Source organism: Numida meleagris, chromosome 7 (assembly GCF_002078875.1).
Source record: "Numida meleagris isolate 19003 breed g44 Domestic line chromosome 7, NumMel1.0, whole genome shotgun sequence".
Taxonomy (NCBI): domain Eukaryota; kingdom Metazoa; phylum Chordata; class Aves; order Galliformes; family Numididae; genus Numida; species Numida meleagris.
This window is the reverse complement of record NC_034415.1, coordinates 20452727-20474930: the sequence shown is the minus strand read 5'-3', so window position 1 is coordinate 20474930 and position 22204 is coordinate 20452727. Positions and strand designations below refer to the sequence as shown.

The window sequence follows — 22204 nt, the reverse complement described above, 5'->3', positions numbered from 1 at the left end:
CGCGGGTCACAGGAGCATGTTTTGTTTGCAGGGAGAAGGACAGCAGAGGAGACCTTTCTAATGATCTTTTGAGTGCTGCTCTGATGGCTGCTTTCTGTTTGTCTCTCGTTTCAGCTGACTGGGATTATTCAAGGCATGGTGGATGGGCAGCCGAGCCTCCAGCAAGTGCTTGAGGTAAGCAGAGTAACCTTTATTTCCTGAACTCTGACCTCTAGTCCTGTCGTCTCCTCTTCATCTCTTTCCCTGCACCCTCCCCTCGCTGAGAATCGAACCGCGTAATTTGACTATGATTACAGCTTCATTAGAATAACATTTGCTGTCACGTCGGTGACACGCTGCTGAGAGTATTGAACCATTGATCTGTCATTTCCAGCTGTTCATGTCAAGGGTGCTGACAAGATATCCAAACTCTTGCCAGCAGATAGGAGAAGAGGCGATTCTTGCTTGAGCCAGTTTTAAAGGACCGAGGCGTTGCTTGAGACCACTGCTCTGGAAGCTCTGCCTTTTTTCCTTCCTCTCTCTCAGCATTTTATTAAATTAATTTTTTTCTACCTATTTAAATGCTAAATAATACATGTAGCATCGAAGGAAAATGCCTCTAAAATCTAATCTGGAGGATTTGCAAATGCAGATATAGCCCTAATAATGCCATCTGCTTAATGTTGAATTCCTACAGCATTTAGAGCTTAATTAGCTTGGAAGTGTTTCTCCATCAATAGCTTTTGTTGGTAGTCAAATAATGAAGGAAACCTCCCCAAGCAGAGCCTGCTCGGGCTGCAGGTTGCTGCTCAATGCATTGTCTCTGTCAGGATTTCCGCTGCTGTGTTACCTAATTGTTCCTAATCAGAATAATTGTAACAATTGCTTATGTGAAGAAATCAAATTAAAGGCTTTAAAATCCTCCATGGAGACAGCACTTCATGGGCACTCACATCAGAGTTCAGCAGGGTTGCAGCAGGAGCTTTGCTGACAGATCCTGGAGGTGCAGGTCCATTCTTCTTTGGGGTGGTTGCTCCCAGGAGGGCTGTCCTAGCTGGAATGAATGTCTTCTCGGGGGGGTTAGCCTAGGTTAGTTCTGCTTCGTTTCTCCTTGAGGTGGGTATGCATCCTCCAGATTATTGTGGCCCGTTTGTGAAGTGGATCCAGAACATCTGTCCCTGTGGGAAGTTTGCTGGGGATACTGGGCTCACTTGAAACCCATGTTGAATGAATTGTAAGGAGGAAGGAGAGAAAAAAAACCTGGGAGAGGGAGGGAGGACACCTGCCTTTGACTGTGACTGCTGCAGTGCTCAGATGTACCCAGTCCTTTGTCTCTCCCCCTCTCCCATATCCTTTGTGTGAAGTGGAGTGTGTGAGCAATGCTGTGGGTGAGGGATGCCATCCCAGGATGCTTGCGTTTCCCTGGGTATTCAAGCAGGTAGTCAGAAGCTCCTGCTCAAATCTGTTTTGCTCTCTGATTCCCTTCAGTTCTCAGCCTGATGCCTGGAGGGCCATGGTGGAGCCTCTTGCTTTGGCTTCTCTTGCCCTCCCCCAGGCCTCAATGGAGAGCTTTAAGAAATAAGCGCGTTCTTCTTGGTTGGAGGGGACACAGGTTGAGATCCCTACAAGCCCATTTGGTACAGGGAGAGGAGAAGTGGAGGAATGCCAGGTAACAGTACAGCCGTATTGTCCCGTTAAGGCTGCACAACTTCCATCCCTCTGTGAGCAGAGCGGCTGTGGTGCCTGATAAGATCATCTCTGCTGTGGTTGCCTGATGTCTCCTATCAGAAATCTTCAAAGGTCCAAACGTGCTGTTGTTCAGATGGCAAGCAAAAAGAGGAGAGAGAGGGAGAGGAGTGGATAAGATCACAATTTTCTTCTCTCTTGATTGCAAGCAGCTTATCTGAGTTTAACTGTTGTGGCTCGGCCTGTCTCTGCAAAACTCATCCCCTTTTCTTGCCTTCCTTTCAGAGGGTCGACGAGTGGATGGCGAAGGAAGGCCTCTTAGATCCCAGCGTCAAGTCGATTTTTGTGACCTGTGGAGACTGGGATTTGAAAGTGATGTGAGTATGGAAAGGGAGGGAGGTTTTTTCTGGGCTTTATTGCTCCATGCTTGCCTGTAATGTGGATATCTTTGTCCTTACAAGCCTCCGACTGTCCCCAGTCTTTATTTTTCAGGGAAATCGTTGTTCGCTGTGCATAATTGGGAGTGGAGGGTTGTTTAAGAAGACAGGTAGGTGCTAGGCATAGTGCCAGATTGTTGCCCAGGATAATCCCTATAGCAAATGAATCCTTTTGTAACCCCAAGAAAGGTTTAAACTGGGGCTTTGTGATATTTCCTGTTTTTAGCCAACGTATTTTCCAAAGGGATGATTATCCCTGAGCACACGAATGAAACTCCATTTCTGAACACTCAAATCAAGCAATAGTCCTTACCTGACTTTGGCATGCAAAGCCTTCTCCCTGTCATCTTGGCACATTGACTGGATGTGAATCAAAGTAGTCTTTGGAAAAAGAGTACAAGCCAAGTCTGACATGCTTCATTGGTATTTTGTATCACTGAGGTCATGTTCATGAGGGGGGTGACTGGTATCTAGAGAGTACCAGGTGGGGACCTGCGCTGGGGTCTACAAGTACTGGCGTATGTGCATATTTTCTCATGAAAACAGCTAGACCAGCAATCTAGAAATGTGATTTTCAAGAATTGGAGTTGTGTCTAAGAATGAAGTTAATCTAATCTGTAAGGTATTTGCAGAGTATTATCATATTGTGCTGAATGCACCTGGATTGCTGTAAACTTGCTTCAGCTTTTCATTTCCTCAGTGCTGGGTAAAGGCTCCTGTTGTTAGCACATCAGTAAAGCCTGGACTTGACACATACGAAGCTAAGCTGACATCCACAACTCGTTAGTAGTGTTACTTGGTGTTCACTGTGACGTTGGTTTCCACAAGTTGGAAGCCTAAATAAACTGCACACTGCCAGGGAGCAATCAGCACCGGTTCCTTCCCTGCAGAGTGGTCTTTGTAGAGTGGCAGCTCCTTGCTTCCTCATGGTATGATTAGTGAGGCATGAGATACGAGGATCGAAGCAGCAGCACAAGCGCTAGTGGAGATGAGGAATTTGCCATGCTCTTTTGAGTCAGAATTTGCTGGGACTCTGCTGGGGTCACGACCAGAACTTGTGTATGAGTATATCGCCAGTTCCTCTGTCACTGTTTTAATGTGTTTTTCTTAGTAAATCACCATTAAACATTCATTAGAGACCAACACAAAGACAGCTGCAGGGATGTGCTAATCATCTATTTCCCATCTCTTCTTTTTCTTGGCTCTTTCCTTCTCTGTTGCTGTTTTGAGAGTCCAGTTTACTGCTTTTGGTGATGCTTGTGAGGAACATCTGTGATTTGCCATGTTTCAAAGCCCGTCCTTCCATCCCTTTCACGCCAGGCTAACAAAGTTCCCAGATAATGACATCCTATCTCAGTGTCTGTATGAAATAGGCAACCTTCTGCGTTTTTCTTTCTTCAGAGGCTGATAGTGGGGAAACACAGTGAAGATACCCTGTTTCTGGTGAGCCACAGGGGCTGTGGGGTGAGCTGGGCCAGCAGGACACGCAGCTCTGGAGCCCAGATACTTGATTTGCCATTTGCAGCGGTCTCTTGCATGGATTGTGCCTCACTAGTCAGCTGGAAAAGAACACTCCACTCCTGGCCACAAGGCTGCAGTGAGTGGTTCATTTCTCCCTCTTGTTTTAAAAAAATGTTTTAAACCATTAACTTCAGAATTCAATCCTGAAGCGTCTCCAGGGCAGAGCAGAAAATACATTTTGTGTTTCCAACCACAGATACAGGGAGCCTGGCTGCAGACGCTCAGTGAGTAGCGCATCGCACTGCTCTGCCACCGATTGGGTGCAGCAGCATGCAGCGTCACATCTGATTAGCTCCATGCCAGTGAATGAGGCTTGAGTGAGGACTCCCTGCCAGCTCTGACTTGTCTCATTTCCCATTACTTTTATCCGTCACCACAAATGCCGAGTCTCCCTCCTAAACTAATTAAGTTTGCGTGTGTTTAGACACATTGCCAAATAGGGTTTAGCAAAGCAGAACTGAGCATCTCTTTTTAAAGAGGGAAGGCACAGAGCTGAAACAAGGCTGCTTAGACAGGGAGATGCATCCTCAGAGAGGTGGAACATTTAGGAAGTATTCCAGGGAATTACCTTGTGCTTCCCTAAAAGACTTGCAGTGTTGCTGGTGCCCTGTTCTACCAAGTGGAGTCCACGCGCTTGGCGCTGAAGGTACTGGGACGGAGAGGGGAGGTGGTGCTACTTGTCCAAGTTTGGAGGAGTGTGTCCTTGGACGCATTGCATGGTGAAAATCCCACTGGGTTCTAGAGGAGTTCTGGAGCAAGCTGTGTTCCTCTTACTAGTGTCTGATGTGGTTTGTAGTTCCTTGTCCTTAGCTTGGCTGTTGTTAGAAAACTGTGCAGCTTTGTTCTCCAACAAAGACTTGGGATTGCTTGGCTTCAGTCTACGTGTGCTGCTCTACATGTGCTGGGGAACGATGTCTTCTGGACAGGCCTGTCTGCTGTGGGTGCTTCCTGCAGGTGCAAGGGCACCGGGAAGCACACTGAGATGAGCTAATTGGATTTGGTGTGGTGGCTGGGTCACGGAGGAGAACCTACCGGCCTGTCACCATCCAGTGGTGGATGTGGGGACAAGGTGGGTAAATAACCCCGTCAAAGCCAGGAGTTGCAACATGTGTAGTGCTCAGCTGAGAGAAAAGCACAAGAGGAACAGTGTTTGCCAAGGTGCAGAGCTCTGATGAGGGAGTCCTGCAGCATTCAAGATGGATGCTCAGCTGCTAAAGGACCTGTGAAGCCTTAGGAGTCTTCAGAGAATGAGGTGTTGTGTGGCTGCACACTTGATTTTTCTTGAGGATCAGAGCTTTCCTGGTAGATCACAGAGCTCTTTCTGCCTGGCTTCCCACTGAGCACCAGTCACAGGGAGCTGGGAAAAGGACATGCACCTGGGAAGGGCTCGTAGAGGCACCAGTTGAGATCCTCTGCTCTGCTCCTCGTAGATTTGTCATGGTCATGGAGCAAAACACAAAAGAAAGTTGCTGCTGGAAGATTTGGCTGCTGCTGCTGCTGGAGAGAAGGCTCTGAAACGGAGTGCTGCTGGCTGCCAGCTTTCAGCTCTGAGCCAGGCTGGAGTCGGGGAGACAGCAGCTCTCCTGCCGCCCCTCCCCTTCCCTCTTGTTAAGATGCAATTTCTTTAATGAGGAAAACCTCTTGAGTAGGAACATCACCTTTCTGAAGGCATGTCCTGACAAGGCAGTTCAAGCCGACAGAGTCGCATCTCAGCTTCAGCAAATATCAGTCACTCATTACAGAGACTTCTCCCCTCCACCCCCCAGCAGCACCCCTCATTCCCAGACAAGGGAATGAATCACACTCCTGCTCTTGAATACATCATGACAGTCGTGGTTCTAATGAGAGAAGGCCATTCATTCTGGGTGGAAAGTTCCCTGTGCCGACACAGAAATGTTATTAATTAAAGAGAGCTACCTGAAGCAAAAGATGAAAGGAGCACCAGACCTGCCAAGCTAAAATATGAGTGGGGATACAGCCTCGTTAGGCACACGGTCCTCGGGCACAGCGGGAGGATTCCTTCAGCCTGTTGCAAGGAGCTCTCCTCCAAGTTGAAAAGCTCCGGGGCCGGATTCGGACCCAGCTTTAGTGCCAGGACCTCCTCCTGCACTCAGGTGGAACTGCTGCTGGTGGTTAAACAAATCACATTGATGTGGCATTGAGTAGTGAGGGTAACGTACCCCTGCAGGGCTGAGGGAGCCGCTGACTGCAGGAGATGATTTTAGCGGAAAGAGAGGGTACTCAGAGTCTGCCGAGGTTGAGCCCTTGCATTGTAAGCTCTTTAGTGTGGTTTCTCTCTTCTGAAATGTCAAATTGCCTCCCTCCATGTGTGGAACCATTTTACCCGCTCTGTAAGCGCAACGTGAATTAATCCTGGCGACCAAAGGAATGTTTTCAGTGTGTGTTCCTGCTACAGAGCTGAGACGCGGGGCGGTTAGGTGATAGGGCTATGGTCACACATGCATCATGCATGCAGGTAGAGGCAGGGAAAGGAGCCGAAGCCACATCTGCTGAACCTCAGAGCTACACCTTAATGTCAAAAGCACAAGTCAGTCCTTCTCCGTCCAGGTTCGGATCATTCTGCAAACGCATCAGAAGAGTAAAAGCACGCATAGGCTTTGCTCTGTGTACCTCCAGTGTGAAGATGTTTGTACTGCACTTACTGTGGCTGATCACAAAGTGCTAATTTATTTCTTTACAGGAAACTACTGCTCAGAAGTTTTTTATTTTCTTAAATAAGTGTTGAAATGCAAGTACTCTCTAATGCAGTGATATAACACTGTGAAGTGTCTTGAAATGTTTATAGCCCTTGGTGCTCTTGCTAGATTGCACGTTAGTAAATTCTGAGCAATGAATTATACCACTGCTTAATTCTTTGTTACTCTTTTAGTCCTTCCTGTGCAAGTGGCACTGGCTGGGAGGACACTTGCCTTCTGAGACCAGCTCAGAGTGTATCAGTGGACTGGTCTTTCTGGCTTTCTGTCCTGGTGACTTGGTTTGGGATCAGCGTTAGGTCATGAAGAAGACAAAGAATTGACAGTGTTGGTGTCCCTTGTGCATGCTGTTCTTTATCACAGGAATGGGAGGGGGTCAGCAGTCTCTGCCTGTGGCAGAAGTTGCAGGCAGCCCCTGAGTTGGGTGCATGGTGCTGCTTGGGTAGCTATGGGAACAGGCAAGAGAAGTTATAGGGTGAGCTGGTTAGGTGACGGCATCACAGGAGGTAGGTTCAGAGAGTGGCTTTGAGGGGTAGCAGAGAAGAGGTGGTAACAGAAATATAGTAATCTGCCTTTAAAAATAAGACAATAATTCCAACTAAAATCTTTGGATTAGCTTTTTTGTTGCTTCAATGCAGATTGTTTTGCTGACCAAGCCTGTGGTATATCCTTTCACATGGTTACATTGGCTCAAGAAGTGGGTGGTGAACTGCAGTGCAGGGACGGGACTGAATATCCAGGGTCAGGAACCTTTTGAGTCAGCTCTGCTGATGGAGTTGTTCATGTAATTACATCCTAAAGTGCATTGCCGGAGCTAAGCAAGGGAGCCTTATGAGCATGCTCTTCTCTAGCACTTACAGGGAGTAGCACTGACCCCATTCACTTCTGTGACCCTGCAGGCCAGCTTTTTGTTTTTAAAGGAAATGATATCAGAGATGCAAAATAAATCTTGGATTTTTAAGGTTTCCCCCTTAAAAATAAGGGTGTACAATGCTTATTTAAAATTAGTTTTGCACCCTTGATTTTTGTTGTCCTTCTGCAGCAGTTCCCCACCTGTCTCCTGTTCCTGCCTTTGTTTGAAATGCGTTGGTTGCATGAAGCTTCTTGGGAGCAACACCAAGATGTGCAACTGCGAGAATGCCTTTGCATTCTTAGCCTCTGCATTACGTTTTTGGACATGAAATCTTTGTACAGGGATCGTCATGCAATGGACTGTCACTTTCAGGTCTGCTACTTGCCTGGCACATCATAGCAGAGATGTTTGTCATAGTCAGGGCTGTAGTTGCCAAAGGTCTGTGATGCCTGACGCACGCTGTGGATCATGGATTCTGTTGCTTGGGAATCAGTGCCAAAGAAGTTGGTGCAGAAACTTGAAATAAATTCATGGTGTAGGGGAAAATTAGACAGGTGTTGCATGACATACTTCATTTCCAGCAGTGAACCCTTGAGGTGGGGTAACAAATGGAGAAGGTGGATTTTCCATGCTTGGATAAAGTAATGCAAGCTGTATTTGGACAATGACTCTAGACTGAATGTGAGCCATCGGTCTCAGTATCGTCTTATCATACAGCAGGGAAAGATAATTCCTTCTGCAACAGAAATCTCTAACATGAATTTTTTGTCCAGTGTTACAATGAATTTAGGCAAAACGGCTGCAAAACCAATGCATCTGTAATGGGTATTTGGTAAAAAGCACCCCTGGTCTTCTGTGCATGTATGAGAGGCCTCTGATAGCAACTCGACATCATGGTTACCTCATGCCCTGAGGGATCAGAAAGCTGGCTGACTTGAGGACCGTAAAGGAGAAACCACTGGAGGACTCCTTATCATCTGATTTCGGGTGTGTGCAGCATGAGGAGTAGCTTCATCAAGTGTGACTTTTCCTTATTACTTCAAAAAGCTTAATTTTTCTAGCACTAGACATCTGTAGTGTTTCATGCTGGGGCTGAAATGTCAGCTGTCTCCCTTTGGATCTCAGCTCTTCTGAGCTCCCAGCCAAAGCAATGTGGTTGTGTGTTGGCATCACTGCTGCCTTCCCACTGGCTTTGCTGGGAGTAGCGTGCTCATGGCTGCTCAGGTTGGAGAGCTCTGCTTGAAAAATACTGCTAGCCTGGAAGCAGCCTCTTTGTTCTAGACGAGCTTGGCATAACTCGGTGGCTTTCTTGAAAGCATTTTAATTGTTTGCATGCTTGTTTCCTGTTGGGAGCCATTTTCCTGGATGGGTTCAGTCCCTTTCCTCCTGGAGCTCCTGGCTGGCACAGACCTACTGGGCCATCTTGAGGTCATCCCTGGTATTTTCCCTCCAGCGTATTCTCATGTGCATTGTCCAGCCCCTGTCCGTAGCCTGAGGAGTGGATGTCTGGGTGTGTGCGGGACACCACAGCTGCAGATATATTTTTGAGCTAAGTCCATTCCACATTGGAACCACCTTTTCCTATGTGTTTGGCACCCCAAGGAGCGTGTCTTGTGTTTAGCTCTGGACCAGGTGTTGATGTGAGGCAAGTGGAGGTGGCACACAGAAGAGCAAGACTTGGGGGAAGAGGAGCGAGGATGCAGTGCGATGTGCCAGCGGGGCCCTGCGGGAGGCTCATGCTGCCCAACCTCTTGCCCTGCCTGGGCCTCCCCAGCATTCTTTGCCTCCTTTTGAGGGCTTCCTCCTTCCATCTGCCCAGCACCTGCATTCCAAGTCACCCGTCATCTCCTTCTGTAGGTGCCTTTGGTCATCTCTATTGTCCCTGCTCACTTCTTCCACCACGTTGGGCTGCTCTCGGTGCCAGTGTCCACCTGGGCTGGGCTCAGCTCCATCCTTGATGCAGAGCCACGTGCTGTGCAGCAAGGCAAGGTGGGAGGCTGCAGCCCCTCTCCTCCAGCTCACCATGCTCCCCAAGCTGAGGAGAGCGGTTACATTTTATGGGCCATTTAGCTTCCCAGTAGTGATCCTAATTCTTCACAGCGTGCGTGTGCCATTTCTTGGTTATTAAAAGGACCCCTGAAAAGGAGCTGCCCTCTGAGTCAGTGCTCTTCCACGCAGTTAATTGCAGGAGGGTTTTGCTTAGAAAGTGAGGCTTAATACTTCCATAGCCCAGGTTCTGCTGGCCACAGGGAATGACCTCGGTGCGCTGTCAGGGAAGAACGCCTGTCTCATGCAATTCAGACTTGGGATTGCACTGGAGGAAGCCCACTTGCTTTCTGCATAGAGAGACAGGGTGCTTTAGGGGCTGGCTGGCCAGGTGTCTGAGCCTTTCATCCTTTCATCTCTCTGTCTTTATATTGTGTGACACTTCGGGTGCCGAAATAGCTTCCATTCCTCGGGGGCCCGAGCAGGCTCCGCAGTTACGGGAAAGGAGTGATTACCTCTGAGTGACACGTTAGCCGAAGGATGGATGGCTGCGGTTGCATGGCAGGTGGGAGATGGATGGGTAGAGGGTGGGTTAAGGGGAGGTTCTTGTCAAGTCCCTGTGGTGTCTGCGAGAAAACAGAGCTGGCAAGCCATCAGGTTGTGCGCTTCAGGTGTGAGGAAGCTGCCAAGATCCCTGGCACTGGGAAATGCCAAGTGGAGTGTTCCTGACACATGGAGCGCAGCGGTGTGACAGAAAGAATGAGGCTGGCGTGGAGGGGTTAACGCCTGTGGAGGCGGTCTGCAGAGGTAGGATTTGCCAGCAGGGTAACTCAGCCCAATGGCAAGACCACGTGAAAGAATTCAGAGCCTGCAAGAGGAACGCTGAAAGTTGTCAATTGCCAAAGTTTTTCGCATTTGCTGCAGGAAATTGGTGGATTAAGTGGCTCTAAGCACCAGGGTCTTGCACTGGTTATATAGGTAAGGTGAAATTAGGAGGAGGCTCAGTAATTAATTTCTCTTGCCGTGACCTGGATGGGAGATGATTCTCACTTGCCACTTTTCCTCAGAAGTTCCTTCAGAAGCTGCTAGGGACTCTGGTTATGAAACCCAGGAAGCAAAGAGGATCCCTGGGTGCCTGACACTTCCTTTTCTCTGCTGGTTTTTTCTCGCAGTCAGCCTCAGGCTGCCTGTCTCTTTGTTAAGAGAGTGACAGCAATGTGACACCGTGAAAATAATTACTAACAAATCACAGTGGTGACTGCAAACAGCTCGCTGCCTTCAGAGGCATGTCAGGGAGCATTAGAGCAGGGCCGTGGGAGCTGCGGAGCGGCTAGGGGCTCTGTCTCTGCTCTAGGCTGAGGGAAGCTTTGGAGACCTTTGGCGCCCACCGCCCCCACATCATTCCCTTCTCTTTGGCTTTTTCTTTCTTTCTTCCCTTCCCTGCCTTTGCCATCAATAATTAAGCCCATTAATTGCACAGTGAGCTCGGGAAAGCTGAGAATGGTGAGGCTGGGCTTGTGCCTGCCCTGCGTTCAGCAGCCAACCACAGAGCAGCAGAAGCATTTCTGGAGGGGTGCTGAGGACAGCGTATCCAGGCTGTGCTCCTCATCTTGCAGCCCTTGTGTCTGCCCTGGGCAGGGATGTGTGTTAGCTGCGTACCCTTAGGAATTTGTGTGCTGCTGGTGTATGTTTGGAGAGTTGCTCCTGTCCTTGTCCTCAGCAGTTGCTAATCTCAGTGATTCAGTGATCCTGAAAGCAAGTTTGCGTTTGTGTAGAGCATCACAGCAGGTGTGCAGCTGCTGGATATCTCCAGCAAAAGAGCACACATAGGAAGGAGAAGACCTTCCAGGGTGCTGTAGGGATGGTGCCAGTCAGCAGGGGTGGAGCTGTAGGTGAATGTGATCTTCAGAGAGCAAACAGCAGGCAGGTGATGGTTGAGGAATGTGGTTGGTACCAAACAGAGCAGCTAGAGGAATCTGCAGAGATGCTCCCCCACACACTTCAGCAGCTGTGGCTGCGTTGCAGTAAGAATCATAGAATATCCCAAGATGGAAGAGGCCCATAAGGATCATAGAATGGCTTAGGTTAGAAGGGGTCTCAAAGATCACGTAGTTGGAAACTCCCTGCCGTGGGCTGGTTGCCACCCACCAGCTCAGGCTGCCCAGGGCCCCATCCAACCTGGCCTTGAGCACTTCCAGGGATGGGGCATCTACAGCTTCTCTGGGCAGCTGCTGACCCAGGAGAGGAGCAGGAGATGGAGGTGAGACAGCTGCCACAGGCTCCTTTGCCGAACAGCCCTCTTCTTCATTCCCCTGGTTACTCAAGTGATTTCCCTGACTGTCACATCTGTAAATAATGTTGCTGGCACATCTAGTGAGATGCGGAGTGGCGATGGAGGGGGGAGGGCTGACGCTGGCTCGTAACAGCCCCTCTCCCTGATTCATACAATATTTATGCAGGGGCTGGGAGTTGGCGGCACTGACCTCCGGGTCGGGCTGTTAAACAGCTCCCGCAGCCCCTGCATCCTAATTGCTGCACTTGTCCTTTGCTCTGGAGGATTCACTGCTCCTTCTCTCCGCTGAAGCAAATACTAATGGCAGCTCGTGCTTAGAGGTGGGAAGCAGTCTCTCTCCCTGCAAGAAAAAGCCAAAGTTGTTTCCCCTTGTGCAGAGCTGATCTGTAACAGTGCAGAAACCTGGGCTCAGCCCGTTTCTCAGGGTGCTGGGCAACCCGTGCTTCCAGACTGTCCCGTAAGCACACGGAGCTGTCATGTATGTAATGCTCAGTTATATATCAGCAGAGGGGATGGGGTTACCCCATCCCACTGCCTCTGTTCCCTTAGTAGGGAGAGGAAGAGGAGGCAGTCACAGAAGTCGTTTGGGTGTCTGTGGATCCAGTGACCCATGTGGCCACCCACGTCCTTATCCTGCCTTCCCGAGCTGGCAGCTCTCCTTCGTGACTGGAAAAATGCTGCTCAGACTGGAGACTAATGGCCTTTAAGTGACATGATTGTATTATGTTAAGCGTCTATAGGCTTTACCATTAGGCACTAAACAGTTTATGACTCATAGCAGAGAAGCCCTGGTCCTGAAGAGTGTACAAGCTAAATGGTGAGGACAGGCGAGGGATGGGAGAGGCAAGGCTTCCTCCTGCCTGTCAGGAAGGGAGTTGGGACAGGATGCGTGCTGTGTCCTTGAGCAGCACCTTGCTCTGGGTCTTGCCTGCTCCAGTTTTCTGGGGAGCTACTCCAGGGGGAAACTGTGCAGTCAGGGGAGAGGCGTCTTTAATTTTAGTTCAATTTTTGTGCCTGTTTTGGTTCTGAGGGGGCTTGGACACAATGTATTGTGGATGCGCTCATTGCCTCGGGTGCCCTGTCTTACTCAGGGAGTAGACATGATGCCATGCAGCAGGAGTCTGAGTGCTGCCTCTTCAACAAGCTCACGTGCAGAGGACTGGGCGGTTACGAGATGAAGCTCTGTATGAAACACTTCCTAAGAGGCTGTACAGATGGAAGAAGGACACGCTCCATGTTTCTAATTGGGCTCCACTGCAGCATGAGTCACAGAGTCATTTAAATAGAGATCTCTATTCCAGCCTGCTGCTCTAAGAAGGGCTGACTTCAACCTCAGACAGCTCACTTGGGGTCTTCTCTGAGTGTGTTTGCAGGGAGGAGGTTCCCCACCTCTTTGTCCCAGTGCTTTATTTCCTGTACAGTGAAGATAGGAAGCTCCCCACCTGAAGCTTGTGGTCATGGCTGGTGACTTCCATCGAGAATATGACTGTGCCAGAGGTGCGCAGTATGCTAAAACTGTATGCTGCTCTTGATAAGGTGCTCTGTGATGTTATAAGAAGCTGAACTGTCACAGCAAGCTTGCCTGTAAAAATCTGTTTTAAAGTTTTTCTTGTAGTGTCAGATTCGCAGGGCTGAGGAGGTGACCCTCAGCCTTGGAGACTTTCCAATTTCTCTTTCCTTGGGAGCAACTTGGTGCTCTTCTGCTGTCAAAGGCAAGTCCCCCCAGCCCTCCCCCCTGCTGGAAGGCAGCGTTTGCCCTGGCCCTGAATGCTGCTTTGCTGATCTGGAGGACTTGGAGGTTCTGCCTGCTGCACCCCTAACCTCGGCTGAACTGTGGAACCAGCAAGTCCTGCTTTCCTGCATGATAATTAGGTGGTTATTTAAAATGAAAAGGCTGCATTCTGAGCTTACTCTCATGGCTACTTATTCCCACTGGCTGCCTACTAACAGCACTAGAGTTACTCCAGATTTACTCCCACATGCATAGCAGAAGAATCAGGCCCAGTAAATAGAGCTATGAATCTTTTTAAGAGAAGCTGTTAAGCGGTAGCACATAGATTTATTGTAGCATCATGTGTGTGCAATTGTTGATGAACATCTTCTGTTGGAGGCTGAATACCTACTGTGTTACAGCCTTGCTTTTAATGTTGAGATAGCATCTCTGCCAGCATCGAGCTGACGCACAGACAGAAACCCATAAAAGGGCCAGATTTCACATGGTGCTAAATGCCTTCATGTTTCATTAAGGTTGATGGCAGTGGAAGGCATGCAGTGCTTTGCAGGGCGAGCAAGTGACAGCGAGCCTTTGGAGCTTCCTACGTGGAAGTGTGCCTGGGACAGAGGGAAGGCAGTGCTGGCCAGAAAAGGGCAGGAAGCTCTGTGAGTGCTAGGTATTAGCCTCGCTGCTTTGCCTGGGTTTTTTGGCCTCATTACCCTAATCCAATTAAAGATTGATGGAAAAAACTAACACACTCTCCAGTGAAGGGGTTGGTGTGGAGCCTGCTTCCCTCACTGGGCACTCAGTGTGGCCTCTGTTATCTTTGTGCATCAGCACACCTCCCCGGGCCCTGCGAGCCTCCACACGCCTCGGTGTGTGCTCTTCTCCTGCATTGTGGCTCTCTTATTACTAATGGAGCATGGATGCATTTTAGCTGCTGGTCAGCCCTCATTAATATCCAGAGATGACAGGTTGACATTTGTAAAGAAGACTTGCATTGACCTTCATGTTGTGCATCGGTGCGGTTGCCATGTGGTGCCCTGTGCTGGATGCTGCTGCTGCCTCAGGAATGCATTTGTGCTAGCAGAGGGGCAGGCTGCTCTGTCACCCTTTGCCGCTGCCGGTAGTGCAGGCAGAGTGCCTGGGTGCTTCTGTAACCCTCTGCCCATCCGTGGGACCGTTCCCCATAGCCCCAACCCCAGCGAGCGGCACTGGGTGATGATGGGATTGCAGTTGTGGCTCCTGTGGAGGTTGTACTGGTTCTCCACCATGGAGGTGTGCCCTTTGGGTTCTGGGACTTTTTCCTGGCTCCCACCTGGGGGGTGCAGCAGGAGGAGCTGTGCCCGCTGGGTACCTGCTTGCTGTCAGCTGTCTGTCCCCCCCACCCCCAGCCCACCCATCCCAGTACGAGGGCTGCAGCCAGCTCAGCTCTGACGTTTATTAACGGAGGGGCTTTGAAACAAGGCAGGCTGCTCCTGCAAAGGCTCCTTGCTGCAACTCCGTCTCCTCTCGCCAGCCCATCTGAAGCAATGGCTGCTGGTGTTGAAATTCATTAGTGCTCCCTGACAGGCGATGGAGGCTCGCTCTGTCTGTTCCCACTTCCCTGCTCTCATGTCCCTGCTTCACGCATGCTGATATTTAAAGCTGATGTGCGGCTCGTAGGCTTGTTGCACTGTGACAAGTTTGGGGGTGGCTGAGAGAACTGAGAGGGTGGAAGGAAGGCAGAGAGAGATGAGAGGGGGGGAGAAGGCACCTGTCTCAGGGTTTCTGCCAGAGCCTGGGGCTTTTCAGACCCTCTCCAAATGCATTGTCTTGGCACAGCTGCTGCTTGTGGATTGAAGTACAGTGATGGGGGCAGAGGGATGGAGGCACAGGGAAGGCAGTCACCTGGCAGGGGCTCCTCCAGCCCCTTGACCAAACCTTGCTCTTGGCAGCTGTCCTCCTCCCTTGGGTGACACCTTGCTGCTTCTCCGTGCTGCCACATCCCAGCATCTCCACTGAAGCTTCCCATGCTCCTTCCGCAGAGGATTTCCAGGGCAGGAATGTGCCTGCCCTCTCCTTGGCAGCCTGGTGCAGCGGGGTTGGATGGGCCACGATTAAAATGTTCTGCATCTCTTCCAGCTCAAGGTCTCCAGTGCATGGATTTATTTATTTTTTTTGAAAGCTGTGACCAGGTCTATAAATATCAAGATTTAATGTCCCTTTATCTTTCCCAAAGAGAGACTTATTCTTTAAACTGGCTCAATATCAATACACCCAGTGTGTAGAAAGTGGCCCAATTTCTTTGTCTCCTGACATCTTGAACCCAGAAGCAGATGGACGTTAACCAGCTCTGATGAGTTGGGAGAATCAAGCATTAATTTTTTATACACAAGGACCACCTGAGTGACGGAAATCAATTATGGCTGGCCCTCCCCTTCCATATTAATGTGGTGGCTCTGAGCAGAGGCGGAGGAACCTGTTGAAATGAGAAACCCCTATTTCTTAGTTTGACCCCCTAGATAATTAGGGTTAAATTGATATGCTATCGCACCGGTGACACATTTTATCTGCCTCTGTTTGTACAAGAGGATACAATAGTGGAGGAAGGACCAATTTGTGCCCTGCTCTAGCTAACCAGACCAAGATAAAAGGTGTCACTAGTACGATAACGTTCTTGCCTCACGCTCCTTTATTGTTGCTCAATTTGCCTTTTTTTTTTTTTTTAATCCCATTCTCTCTTTCTTTCAATACCCTTGGTCATATTTTAACTCCATGCCATCGCATAATGATGCCCTGCTAAATGTGTGTGGAGATAGGCAACTCTGGCTGACAGCCTTCCCCGATAACCGAATTCCATCCCATCCATCACTAGGCTGCTCTCCTTAACTTAAGGGAAGTGATAACTAAAGCAAGGCCGTTTATCACCGCTGAGCTGTGCGCTTCTCGCTGCCTTCAGTGGGAGGAATGCAGCCAGGTGACCTCGCTTCCCATTTGTGTCCCGTGTCTCTCTAGCCCCCATTTACCCTGCAGCGTGAAGAGGACCGGGGCTGGGTGAAAAACAGAGTCTTGAGTGAGGGAGCTCTCCGAAAATGGAAGGGCAGACTTAAGCAGAGCTGCATTGGAGGCTGGAGGATCCCACAGCCGTTTTCAGATTTCTCTCTGGCAAGTGCCTGAAGTACAGTCACTGGCTGGTGAGATGGTTTGGAGAAGAAGATGGAAGCATGGTGAGATCCTTGTTGTTCACCATCCCTGGAGGTATTTCAGAGATGTGAGGATGTGACACTAGGAACGTGGTTTAGTGATGGGACTTGGCAGGTTGGGTTGATGTTTGCACCTGATGCTCTTGAAGGTCTTTTCCATCCTTGATGGTTCCGTGATTCTGTATCCTGAGCTATTTGCTCAAGCACAGCTGTTCCACTGATCAAGGTTGAATTTTGCCAAGTGAGGAGCCATACTGAGCATAAGACCTGTTTGCCAAACAGTAGAACCATTTGAGTTGGAAGGGACCTTTTTAAAGCCATCTAGTCCAACTCCTCTGCAATTGATCAGGGACACCTACAGCTAGATCAGGTTGCTCAAAGCCTGGTCCAGCCTGGTCCAAATGAGCTGCTCAAGTCAACAGTGATCCTAATAAACGGAGATGCTTTCTTAAAGGCCTTGGCAGTTTTATTCCCCAGGAGAGCCAGAGGTGTGCCATGCCCATTCCAGCCTGGAGAAGATGATGGAGAAACTGCTGCCTGGTCCCCAGGCTGGGGAGCACGGACCCACTGCAGGTGACAACCTTGGAGCTAGGAGTGCTTTCCTGGACCCTACCTTCTGTGCATTGAGAGCCCCCAGTTCCCCTTGGTCTGTGCTGAGAGCACTGCAGCCCCAGACTACACCAGAACCACAGGGCTGCCCTTTGGTAAGGACAAGGTGCTCAGGGGCTGTCTCCCTACTAGCTTGGGGCCACCCAACCTACATCTTCCACCTCAGGAAGTAGATGCTGACAACCTGCCCAGGCTACAGCACGAGTATAGAGCTGCCAGTGCTTTAAAAACTTAGTGAAGTCTCTCTGGTGCTAATGTGAAACAAGGGGAGCAGAAGCACAGAGGGGGAGGGGGAATGTCCTTAGGTCACACAGCTCCACAGCCAGTTTCTGGGGTTGTTACTTGTTTGCAAAAATGGGTCATTTATTTAGTTGACATATTTATTTGGAACATTTATTTTCTCCAATTAAAGCCCCACTGTCCAGCGCCCAGGGCTTACTGCCATCAGTCTCAGGGTAGGAGAAGAACCAAGCTGTCCTGTTTCCTGTCCCTTTTGGTCCCACAGGGATGGAAATGCTTTGATGTCATTCATTGCACTGGGTGGTTAGCTGTCACTTTGTGTGGCTAACAAGAACGGTGCTGTATGGGCTTGTCCTGGGCCCTTTCCAAATGTTAGGTGAGACGAGAATTATCCTCTAGCTGGAGTCATATTGGAGGCTGTATTAATGAAGATTTCTTGGGCTGAGAGGGGAGATCTGGCTTTTAGTAACATGCTACTTGCTAGCTGCTGTTGTGGTCCTCTCCAGCTAAAGTGAGCAGTCCCAGAGGTTGAGCTGCCTTTGTTGGACCCATTATTTGAGATGGTTCCTTTTCTTGTGATGTTTTTTCATTTGGGCACCCACAGAAAGCAGCTTAGGATGCTGGTTGGGCTTGGTGGTGTCTGTTCAGCTCTGGGATGTCATGGACAAGTGTAATGGCTGCCAAGTGCACGGAGCAGGCTGGCTTTTGTGTGACAGCCATGCAGTTGTGAGGAGTGGCTCCAGGTGGTTCATTTCAGACAAATGGTACTGGCATCAGATGAGCTGTGCCAAGAGATGAGAGCATGCTGTCAGGTTGCATTGCTTACCTTGCAGATCGCCTCGGTTCTGCTGCTGTAAGCTCATTCTTTTGACAGAAGAGATTCCTATGGACCTCCTTATTTAAATGTGTTTGTGTGACATAAATTACTGCTCCTAAATGAGGCCATGTATGTCTTTACAGGACCAGGTGCTTGGTTTTAGCACAGTCTGTCCCTTCCTTATCCTAAGCAGGCTCACAAAGGCAGCTCACTGCTGGAGCTGGGCACAGTGGCTCCACTGGCCACGTATTCTGGGGAGATTCCTCTGAATACATTTGCCAGCTTTTGTCCTTTTCTTCCCATTAGGAATTTAGGTAGCCAGAGAGTAAACCATTCCTTTGGTACTGTGATACACAGCATCTCACGTTACCCACAGATGTGCTGTCTGCATCCCCTCTCAGTTTCTTCATAGTACAGCTGCTTTAGATCTGAAGGGATGCTTCCCTGGAGATCACAGGGCTTGGAGCTTGGCTAAGCTCTCAGCTACCATACAGGGGCTGATTGATGGTGCACTCAGCTCAGAGTGGTGTGCTGAGCTTTTGCTTACATCTGAACAGAACTTGTTCCTGAGTTTCAACCCCGAACCTCAAGTTCAGTCTGGGTTCTCCAGGCTTTGCCCTGGACAGGTGTGTGCTGCTATGCTGGAGCAGCTGATGCTGGCACTTGCAGCTCTTCTCTTCTCCCCTGCAGTCCCCACATGTCCAAGGAAGTTGTGAGATTTCCCCACCCCCTCTGTTTGCAAAAGCCAGTTCCTGGGGTTGTGGCTTTTAAAATGCACAAATGGGTCTAATTTAGTCATTTATTTAGTTGACATATTTATTTGGGATGTTCCTTTGCTTCAGTTAAAGATCCTGTGACCAGCGCCCCAGGCATGCTCAGCAGTACGTGAATGAACAAGATCCATCAATTACTCCTGATTGGATCAAACCGGCTGGGGAGGACTCCCATAACTCATCTCCAGCTCAGTTTTGCTTCTCAGACTGCCCCATCCATGGGCAGAGCAGGGTTCTCTGCATAGCTGGCAATGTGTGGGAGGAGCCGCTTTCCAAATCCAGGGCTCTTGGTGTCCCTCTGCTCCCATACAGTGAGCCCTGTTGTGGCAGAGGTTAAACATTCATGCTCGCAGTTCTGGCCACTGCTTCTCAAACCTGCAGTGGGACAGTGTGCAGCACTTCATGTCTTCAGCCTGTACAAGGCTGGGTGCATGTCAGGCTTCAGCCAAGCTGTGCTCTCGTGAGGTTTGTTGGCTGCTGTCCTCCCGATGTGCAGCCTGCTGCTGCAGGCTGGAGGGGCTCTTCCATCTAGGAGCGAAATGCGCTTAATAAAACAGAGTTTGTGTTGTCAGGACAGTAATTGAATCAAACCTGCTCTCTCTTCTCTCTTACAGGTTACCAGGACAATGCCAGTACTTAGGGCTGCCGGTTGCTGATTACTTCAAACAGTGGATTAATCTGAAAAAGGTACTTTTGTGTAAGCTGCCATGGTCTCCGTCTCCCTCTCCCCCCCCTCCCCTTTTTCCTTCTTCTTTCCTCTTAAGGAGGTGTCTAATAACTACTGCTGTTTTGCATTGAAATGAGTTATTTTCTCAGAAGCTGGTCTCAGCGAGTCCTCTGGCTCCCTATTGTATCTCCTCTAATAGAGTCTTACTGTACTTGATGGGATATGTTCTGCAGCCGGGGAGAATCCCATTGTGGCAGCACAGTGCGGTGTCTCCATATAATAGTGGGACACTGCAAGGCCCCTCTCCAGCAAAGGTTTTGTTGGTCCCAGTACTGCTCACTCTGTTTTGTTTGCAGCTGTGTAAGGCTACAAGGAGCATGGTTTCCTTCTGATAAAATTCTGATTGATAAGCAGGGAAATATGCTGGTATGAAAATGAGCATTTCCCTTTGTGCTGTGCTGTCTCAGCAGCGTGTCCACCCAAGAGACCTGTGATCAAGTTGCAAAGCAAAATCCCTTGCGCTTTACTGTGTGGCATCTTGTGCTGCTTCATCCCTGGCTGGCAAGGAACAGCCTGCAGTGCACCAGCGTGGAAAAATGTGGTGAAGCCCTGAGCGGCAAATGGGAGTGGAAAGAAAGGAGCGAATGTGGTACCCAGCTGTAGCAGGGCTGGGGAGGCTGGGGTCTGTGCAAGGCGTATCTGGAGTGGTCCTTTTGGTTAAACCTTGGAGGGAGTAGGATTCCCTTCCCCCATCTAATTTCATGTCTTATTTGGGTTTCTGTGCCTTTTCCTGGTAATTAGGGGTCTCGGTAAGTGGAATTTGCCTGTAAACAGCTTGTTGTAGTTATGGGCTTTTCTTTTGTTCTTTTATTTATTTATTGTTTTAAATGGAAGCGTGAGTGACAGGCTGAGCGGCCGCAGAAGGACAATTTGCATGATCTGTTCCGTCAAATGGGGTAGAACATGAACTGAACAAGGGATGCTGGCAGCACATTCCCGGCTGAACTTGTCAAGGGGTCTTGTATTTCCCTGCTGTCAGAGCAAATCTTTTGGCTGATTGCTGGTCCTTGGTAAATGAAATCTGAAAGCACGTTGGGGCATTCTGCAGTTCAGTGACCATTAATGATCGCCATTTGAAGTTCACTAAACTTCCGGTGAATGGATAGCAGCTATATAACCAGCAGGTTGATGGCTTCAGAATAATAATAATAAAAAAAATAATCCTGTGTCCCACGATATTTGCTCAGCAGTAGGTTGATCCAGCTGTGCTCCTCCTCTGGGTCTAGGGATGGATGACATAGGGCACTTTTCCATAGCTCGAGGCTCTAGGATTTAGCATAGCAGGAGCTAGGATGTGTCGTAACACAGACATCCAGGCAAGCAGCCATTCTTCATGTTCATGCACTGAGCTTCAGCACAAACTCTGATAGTGAGCTGAAGACTGGTGAGCATCGGTGAAACACGAGGCACCGAGCTGAAGGACAGAGGGAAACATGGGAGCACTCCCCTGCCCAGCTGGCTGCAGGAGTTGCAGACTGGGAATGGAGGGTGGGACACTTGGGCTGGGGCTTGTCTGCTTGTCCCTCTGCAGGTGTGTTTGTTTTTACAAGAGAGCATTTCCAGCCTGAATAAATAATTCTGTGCAAGCAGCAGAACCCAGCAGTCTCTGTTTCTTGTGACTGAGCTCCCAGCATGAGACAAATAAGGATGGACGGGTGACTCGCCCCCCTTCGGAGCTCCGGCGGCGCCTTTTCTCCTCCCTCTGGCAAGTTCCTGACTTAGAAACACCTCCTAGGTTGAGTCTGCCTCTGACCTGATCCACGAAGTGAAGATGTTGGGGGTGGCGTGAAACTGCTAATTTCTAGGTCATGGATAATGCGGAGACTTGGATCTTTCAGATGTTGAGAAAACTGTTCATCTGAGTGTAAATGGCAAGTGTGACTGAGAGCAGCTTCCTGCAGAACAGTCCCACCTGCATCCTGTTGGCTTTTACTTGGGTCTCTGCTTGTGAGCACTGATATTGAGAGGACTCCACTGAGTCTGGGAGCTGCAAATCCAAGTCCAGGGACATGTGCTGGGCAGGTGCGTGCATGAGGCAGACATAGTTTTGTTCCTGTGTGTAGATGCAGCAACAAAATGTATTCCACGTTCCCTCTGCTCATGCACACGGGGCACACTTGTATTGCACCAGGAAACCTTTTGGGACTGGTCTGGCCTTGCAGGTGATGCTGAGCTCCATCCTTCCTGCTACAGTGGTGTCTTGGATCTGAGCTAAAGTCTCCTGTGAAAGAGAGAAAAGCTGCTCATGCACTTGACCGAGTTTGCAGAAGTTTTACCTTGCCCTGTGCCTCCCTCAGCCTGGTAGCGCATCCCTGCTGCCAAGCCTGATCGGTGTTTGCTGACATTTTTAATGTCACTGAGCGATCGTGTATCTCTTGTGAGCTGTCAGGGTAGAGCTGACTCGGGGCAGAGAGTTGATCATGTTCTTCTGTTCGATGAGCTGAGCACAGAGGGAGAGCTGCAGGATGCAGAGCCGTTCTGTGAATGCCGCAGCATTTTAGCTGTCCCCCTAAACCATCTTGCCTGAGAGCCACCATCCTGCCTGCCCGTATCCCTTGTGCGCCTGTCACCTGGCGGCTGCCCCACCAGCACCCTCAGGTAGCACGAATGGGTTTGTGAATGTCTACTGCACCAGGATCAGCTCCTGTCTGTGCTGCCCTGGCTCTTTTG

The 22204-nt window shown here is 49.6% G+C and overlaps 1 protein-coding gene across 2 annotated transcripts in view; it reads left to right on the top strand.

The window, feature by feature from the left end:
* Nucleotides 1-22204, top strand: part of ERI3 (ERI1 exoribonuclease family member 3) — a 97069-nt gene that overhangs the window by 24101 nt on the left and 50764 nt on the right. For both annotated transcript variants that reach the window (XM_021404033.1, XM_021404032.1), the window contains exons 4-6: nt 115-174; nt 1951-2042; nt 19422-19494. In XM_021404033.1, the coding sequence (XP_021259708.1) occupies nt 115-174; nt 1951-2042; nt 19422-19494 (225 nt within the window). The remainder of the gene's footprint in view (nt 1-114; nt 175-1950; nt 2043-19421; nt 19495-22204) is intronic.